The 7,500-nt window shown below is 38.6% G+C and overlaps 1 protein-coding gene and 1 long non-coding RNA gene across 9 annotated transcripts in view; one reads left to right on the forward strand and one right to left on the reverse strand.

The window, feature by feature from the left end:
• Window positions 1-7,500, reverse strand: part of LOC138024149 (uncharacterized) — a 112,139-nt gene that overhangs the window by 79,782 nt on the left and 24,857 nt on the right. The gene's annotated exons all lie outside the window — the stretch shown is intronic.
• LOC138022836 (voltage-gated potassium channel KCNC4-like) overlaps window positions 1-7,500 on the forward strand; it is a 19,824-nt gene that overhangs the window by 2,696 nt on the left and 9,628 nt on the right. The window contains exons 1-3 of one of the 8 annotated variants that reach the window (XM_068869804.1): window positions 1,092-1,221; window positions 4,300-4,396; window positions 5,279-5,987. In XM_068869804.1, the coding sequence (XP_068725905.1) occupies window positions 5,463-5,987 (525 nt within the window). In that variant the 5' untranslated portion in view covers window positions 1,092-1,221; window positions 4,300-4,396; window positions 5,279-5,462. Of the gene's footprint in view, window positions 1-1,091; window positions 1,222-2,312; window positions 2,526-2,595; window positions 3,706-4,299; window positions 4,397-5,278; window positions 5,988-7,500 lie in introns of those variants that run through there. The other 7 variants (XM_068869799.1, XM_068869801.1, XM_068869800.1 and 4 more) reach the window with 7 other exon arrangements.

Raw genomic sequence — 7,500 nt, forward strand, 5'->3', positions numbered from 1 at the left:
CGTCCGAGCTCCCATCTTAGACCTTTTAAGGTCTACGCGACCACGACGTCGACGAGAACACCACAAAACAATAATATCATTGGTTAAAAAGAGCATAAATAATCGTGCTGCACGTGCAGCAGCACGGATTTTAGCGAGTATGTTTCCGGTCTTCTGCATAACGACGAAGTGAGCCCAACAAATTCAATGACCCGAACCCAACTGTGTGGCTTTGGTAGAGCATTGCAACGGCATCGCAGAGGTCACGGGTTCAAATCTAGTTCAACCAGGCTGAATTTTTCAGTTGTCTATAAGAGACAATTGCTTACACTGTTCAGATAACTGGATGATCACTTTCCCTTGTCATCTATAACCCGCACTTCAATTTTACACATTTATTTCATTCTCAATACAGTCACTGTTGCTGTCAAATGTAAACATGGCTTAGAACTTCATCATTAAGCATTGATGGGGACCTCCATTAGACCTTCCCAAGGGTTTTGGGGAACAAGGGACCTTCCCAGGGGTTTTGGGGAACAAGGGAACACGGCTAATTTGAACTGGGGAGCAGGGGAACAATGTCTAAACATTTTAAAGAAGAACAGAACAAAAACAATTTTGACCAATTTTAGGGATAAAAAGATGGGAACAAGTTTGAAAGCAATATGGGAAAAAATTTTTATGCAAACAGTTTCTTTTGTTTCATTAAATAAGCATCCATTCTAGTCACGTGAGAGAAAACGCTCTTTTCATTGTAGCCCTCCTCATTCGAGCCTAAAAGGACTAATGGAGCAGTGTGCGAGTCCACGGACGCGAACTCTTTGCACGACCTGCGTACGTAAAGATGTAATGAGATCAGCCGATATTTACATTGTATCGCCTAAACTGAGTATTTTTAAATAGTTATATATTGTTAGTGGTCTTACACTACGTTCAGTGGTAAAATTTCACTTCCTTTAGTTCATTACCAAAACGACCCCTAAAACACAACAGTTAAGGATAAAATAAAGTACAAAAATTAACATGAACCGGAAATCATCAGGGTTTTTGTTTGGGGCCGGAGGTTTCCCATTCCATGTCACTTTGATGCCACTATTTGAGGGGTTTGTTTTACTTTTTATTATTATAATAAATGAACTCAAGCCTTGCCTGGGAAACTGTTTCTTGGGTTCCAGAAACACTGGGGCAGTGGGTGCTTACCATTTAGCCAAATAATCCGGATGGAATGATCGTTGCATAAAGGTAAGCGATTTTCCGAATTTAATGACCAACCGGATGAGAATGGCGCTTACCATTTACTACACAGCATTCCATCCCGATATTTTACTCGATCTTGTGAGAAAGGGCTTGGAAACGGAAGGTTCTCGCAAATGGTAAGAGCATTTCGCGAATTTCCTTCCGAACGGAAAAAGAGGACTACCTCTGGAGGTTGTCCACAATTTCCGAAAAGATTTTCCGGAAAATTACCTTTCCATTTGACCTCAAACCGAAATTTCCGGACTTTTTGGCTAAATGGTAAGCACCCAGTATTTCTGTTCTACTTTAAAATTTTCCTGGGGGGAGGGGGTGGCATGCCCGCAGGCCCCCCTAAGTAGCTTGCGCCTTCGGCGCTCGCAAGGTGCTTCCAAAATATGTCTGCTACATAACAAAACTGTCGAAAACCCTGAATCATAGAAGAAATGTTTTCGTGAAAACCGTCAACCGTCAAAAACTCTAGAATTTAACCCGGAATCAGCTGTCAAAATAGAATGACTTTAACATTTAACTGTCGAAGCTACCCCAACCGCAGAGACCCTCTTTTAAAGTTACAACCATCTAGACCAGAAAGTAAAGGGAATAACTCAAACGCGCCTTGCCCGTGACTTTAACTTGTTTAAAATGTCAATACTTTATCGACAGTGTCGTGAATTACGGAAACAAGGCGCGAGAAGCATGAATTCAGCTATCATGGCGGGAAACACGAGACGTAATTTGCTGTTGAATTATGTATGTAGAGGCAAAGATTTTAACGCTTTTATCTGGTCAGAATCTTAACGAGCGTTTGTTTGTTTAATGGCTTGGCTGTTTATTTATAAAGCCCAGAAAATGGTTAGGAATAAAGTTACTTGCGCCATTATAGTTACTCGAGTGGGCAAATAATCTCAGTTGCAGGTCAGTCTTAACTTGAGCCAATGAAAGCGTCCAAAGCAAATGCAAAGTTTACACAAGCCGTTTTATGGCAATTAAAAGTAAAGAAATCTAAAAAGCCTCGTCAATGGCGAAAGATAATTAACGACTTTGAATGATTTGAATAGCTAGGGATATACATATATCACGTAGTATTTTTCCAGAGAGACTCTAGCGATGTTTTGAGATTAAATGTTTGGAGGTCACGATAGCGCATATCAAAATATAAAGTACTATTACAGAAAACAGAAGTTCAGAGCGAGCATTTTACAAATGGGAAAACAGCTTTGAACGTAAGGCTGAAAGAGGTACCTATTGTCGACTGTGAATATAAATCGTGGATTGAGGCCAAGAGCAACTCGAATTTTGTAGAGAGATAGGTGAGGTACAAACAACGGGTCTACATATCCTTAGCCAAAATTTTAGAGATATGAAAAATATTTTTATACGTACGATCTCCCTAATTGCTTTTAGAACACCGATACAATTAAATTCAGTAATAGCATTCACGATGAAGTAAGAAGGTACAATAAGTTTCCGAGTGATTATATTCAAGACAAAGACAGTTTTAGGGAAGCTTGAAAACATAGGTCGACTTCTAAGCTTAAGCCATTTCAACTTGTGCATCGTGTGGAACATTCAGCATTTGTTCCAGAGTTCCGTGTTTCACTTTTCGAATCAGCTGTTATTTAAAAAAAAAAAAAATTGGCCTTTGACTGAGTTTTCAGTGTCAAAGGGAACTGCCAGCCTATGTTGTAGTTGAGTTTCAACGTTTGAAACGTGAGGTATATTTGTTTGCGCGGAAACGAATTCATTTCTGCATCCGTCGTACACCGATTGACAAGAGCCTTTCAAGCAAACTATGCCAGGTTGACGTGTTTATTTATTTCCCATGTTTTCGAGTTTTACTATCACAAAGGTCAGTTCCGGCCCGATAGGAAACAATATGCATGCGAAACAGGTTTTTCACATGGGGTTTGTTCTGGAAGGTTTCGAAAACATGCGGTCCCCAAGTCTTATGTGTTGATGGTTTTCTTCTTTGGCTCAGTTAGAAAAAGTGCGCAATAAAAAAATAAATAAAACAAAACGAACACTATGACTATGAAACCGCACATAAGAAGTAGCGCTTGTTTTAGCATACAAGCGACTAGTAGTTGCTAGAACACTGGTCAGTCGCTCAAGCTAAAGATTCTTCAAACAACTTCCCGTTAGGGTTTTGTTTCGTTTAGGTTGATTGTCGTTGCTCCATAGCTTAACTGTAAAATCTTCAACTTGAAATGTGCCATTGTGGTATCGTTATCGCAAAGTATAATCAAACTCTTAATCTATTTCCTTTAAGTGGTAAGGGACAGAAAAAAAACAACTTTAAATAATGTATGGCTGGCTAAAAAGCTTAAAAGATAATATTAACTTGGTCACCTGTTACTCAGTGACGATTTTACACATACGGTAGCTTATCTCAATATAAACGCCGTTTAGAAAATAACATCAAGTAAATCGATACAGAATCATTTTCCACAGCGTCAATATCTCGAGATATTGCACATACGTGGTTTAAAGGTAAGCGATATTTAATATATTAGATCTAAGACCCTTTCAAAGAGTTTTTTACGAGATCAATTGAGACAACCGGCTTAAAGTTTTCTGCGGCGAGTTTGTGTGCCTCAGCGATAGCAAAATTATTAATGAAAACACTTGTGCGATGCAACAACCGATTCTGCGTTTAACGTTATGATATCAGGCCTTAGGTCATGAGGTATTTCTCTTTCCGCCGCCTGCTGCGTTCTTAACGCCGCATTACACGTTATAATAGTAAACGACACCCACAGAACACGAATTTCGCTTCGTGGTTTTATCATTCGCTTTCGTCTTTTAATGTCCTTTTATCTTTAATTCCTTAGCTATTGACCACAAGGCGGTGAATAAATAAAGCAAAATCATCAGGCTTGAAATTAATGAGGGCTCCGAAAATCGTCCACAATGTACCATTTAGACGTGCTTTATTGATGGCAAATTCTAATTCCTGGCAAAAGAGTTTTCGTTTTGATGTTAATTTTAATTATTTCATGCTTTGTTTTTCCGATTCGAAATTGCGTTAATTTTGGCAGATTTCAAAAGATGAATCTCTCTAGTTAATTTTCTTTCTTGCATTAGGCAAATAAGACTCGGATAAACCTATTTGACGTAAGCCAAAGTATTTCAACATTGGAGCATGGGATTCTAGAGGTGGACGAAAAAAACAGAAACATGGGTGAGTACAAATATGTTCATAGACTGAAGTTCAATTCGTTTCAATGGAAAGGCTTGTGAAATGAAAGTGACAGTGTTTTCTAGCTGTGGCAGTCAATTAGCTCAGTCGGTAGTAGCATTGTTTTCTACAACAGCTCAAAGTCCTAGGCGAATTTATTGCCTTTACTACGCCTTTGTGCTTTTCCTGTTACAAAACGTAATCTAATTCTGAAATCGAATATCAGTCTCGTATTGAGTCAACGCAAATTCTTTATCTTTGGCTAGTAGCTGCAGAAAACAGTATTTTCATGTCTTCCGTGAAGGGGATTATTTCATCTATTTAGCTTCCGAAACAAAGCAAGGTCCTCTGAATATATTATTTCATGTGAATTTATATTTGTTTGAGTTAGCATTTATTATGCCTGTCTGCCTTGGTTCGGCAGCGCAAATGTCAAACGCACGCTTTCACTTAAAATTTTATCAGCCTTAATGATCCGAGAAGTCGGGTTTTTTCAACTGGTTTTCATCCTTTAGTGGCAATTTGTAAACAATGCATTGTCTTGAAACCATTTCTTCTATCCAATATTTGTGCGGACATAAATCCATTAGAATTGACGATTCTTAGAACTAACATATGCACATATTGCATACACGGGCGTAAGTTAAGGTTGACCTTTCATGTGGAATTTTTTCTTGCCCAATTTGTTTTCGGTTCTTCGCTTTAGCATCGTTAAAAAACTCCTTATTTTGAATTTTGAAGATACTGCAATTTTACTACATTGGCTAATGAAATTATAAAGCAAAGCATTCGAGCCAGTGGTTAGCATAGCATCACCTGCTCACAGCTGTAGTAGTGGAAATAAAAGCACCTTTAAATTGCTGATGCTTATGTTGTATCCTACAGGGAGAATACATCAAGTGAACACAAAATATTTTACCCCAGGAACGGAGCAAGTTTGGACATAACTCTCCTTTTCAACGTAAACAAAATTAGAAAGGCAGCAAATGAGTAACGGCTGAACTCTTGTTCCGGTACTTCAAATCGGTCGCTAAGACCCTCTAATATTCAAAGCCAAGAGTGCTTCAACATGGATTGTGGAGAAACATCACAATTTGAAGCGGCCGAAAAGTCTACAATACTAATAAACGTTGGTGGATTTCGACATGAAACACATGTTTCTACTCTTAAGAACATACCAGACACAAGATTGTATTGGATAGCCGAGAGTGTCTCCTCCGTTAGCCCTGGAAAACGTGAGTTTTTTTACGATCGCCACCCGGGTGCTTTCGCACAAATCTTGAACTACTATCGTACGGGAAAACTTCACTATCCGACGGATATGTGTGGCCCCATGTTCGAAGAAGAATTGATGTTTTGGGGCATCGACGAGAAGCAAATGGAACCGTGCTGTTGGGCGACTTTTACCAAGCATCGAGAAGCCGAGGAAAACTTAAAAGCTTTCGTTGGTCCCGGTTTCGAAGACCTCAAAGAGGATGACCTTGAACGGTCATCGTCTGACATGTCAATCGAGCGAAAAGACAATTTATGGAAAAGGATACAACAGAAAATTTGGAACATTATGGACGAACCGTATTCTTCTAAGCTTGCGAAGGTAACTTTCATATTTACTCAAAACAACTTGGTAAGAAATGACTAAAAGTCTTACATCAACCACTAACTTAGATATGACACTTTTGCGGGAGGTATTTAGATAACATTTTGTTTCGCGGTTTAGCAATATCCTCGACTCCTCAAAACTCAAAACGCATCATCGATGACATCCTCGCGATTGCAATTTTAATAGCATTTTCCTGTATCGGCGCGAATCTGAAGAAATCAATTTTTATTTTGATATCACATCAACACCGAAGGCCACTAATTCAGAACGCATTAGAATCGGATACATTTTGTAATCTGACTCTCCCAATGATAAACCTCAACCCATAGATTTCCTTTTTTTTTTTTTTTAATATCAATTCATTTCTTTAGTAGACAATCTTTCTTATAAAGCCATAGATGTAGTACACTTTTCTTTATTGAAGTTTCTTCTAAAAATCATACTTTTGGAGTTATCCCCGTTTTCTAGTGCAAACATTTTCACGTGGCGGTGCAATAATTTATCACATTGTGTTTCTGGTCACTCTCTTTAAAGCGAGTATTTTAAGACTGAACAATAACGGCGCCAAATCAGTTTCGTGTTGTTCTGTTGACATTTTCCGCCAGGGATGACAGATCCGATTGGCAAAGTATCCCTCAGTTTGCTAAATTGCCCTTTCACTGTGAATATTGGTAAATATTATCTTTTCGCCTTTGCAATTTCACCGAAAGAGATAGTAAAAAGGAAAGCACTTTTTTTTCGGCGACGCAGTTAGGGGAAACTTCATCAGCGCGGCTTGGTGTGTTCCAATGATACTATGGAACGCTCACCGACTCAGCAAAATAAAACAAGGAAGTATTCGAGAATTAGCAGAAATAAATATAGCGGATAAATCACAGCAGAGAGCAATCAAACAGACGGTCTCAAAAAGACGGGAGTTCCTTTTTTTTTTAACGAAATTCACCAAACGATGTGAAAAATACAACGTTAGTTCAAATCAAAGATCACAAATACAAACGTGTCCTTGCTCGCCAAACATTCGACAGGATCAGTTACTTGTCAGATGGTACCAAAATTAAGTATTCCTGTTTGCATTGATATTTAGAATAATCACATTTATCTCAACCAATCAAATCGCACGACGTGACAGGTGCATGTGTCGTCATTCAACAGGGAGTGGACATTATTTTAAATAGGATTGTTAGATTGTTTGCAGAGACAGCAAATTGCTTATTCCTGGTATTAAATGGACTAAAATGGAAGCTATCGATGCGCAAAAAGTACTGTTCTTGGTTTTTAGATCGATTTCTAGACTTCTTCCGTTTTAAAACTGTTTGTCGAAAATATCTCGTAGTTTCCCTTGGAAAAATCAAAGACATGTTGCCGAAATGTTCGGATGTCTGCTGATTAAGTTACGGTAACTAATTTAATTGATTCAACACTGGCCGCCACCTTACAGCCACCTCCCACAGCTCCATCAAAACACTGACTAGATTTATTTTGACTAGATTTATTTCGCAAAAACCAA

The sequence above is a fragment of the Montipora capricornis genome, chromosome 11 (assembly GCF_036669925.1).
Source record: "Montipora capricornis isolate CH-2021 chromosome 11, ASM3666992v2, whole genome shotgun sequence".
Taxonomy (NCBI): Eukaryota; Metazoa; Cnidaria; class Anthozoa; order Scleractinia; family Acroporidae; genus Montipora; species Montipora capricornis.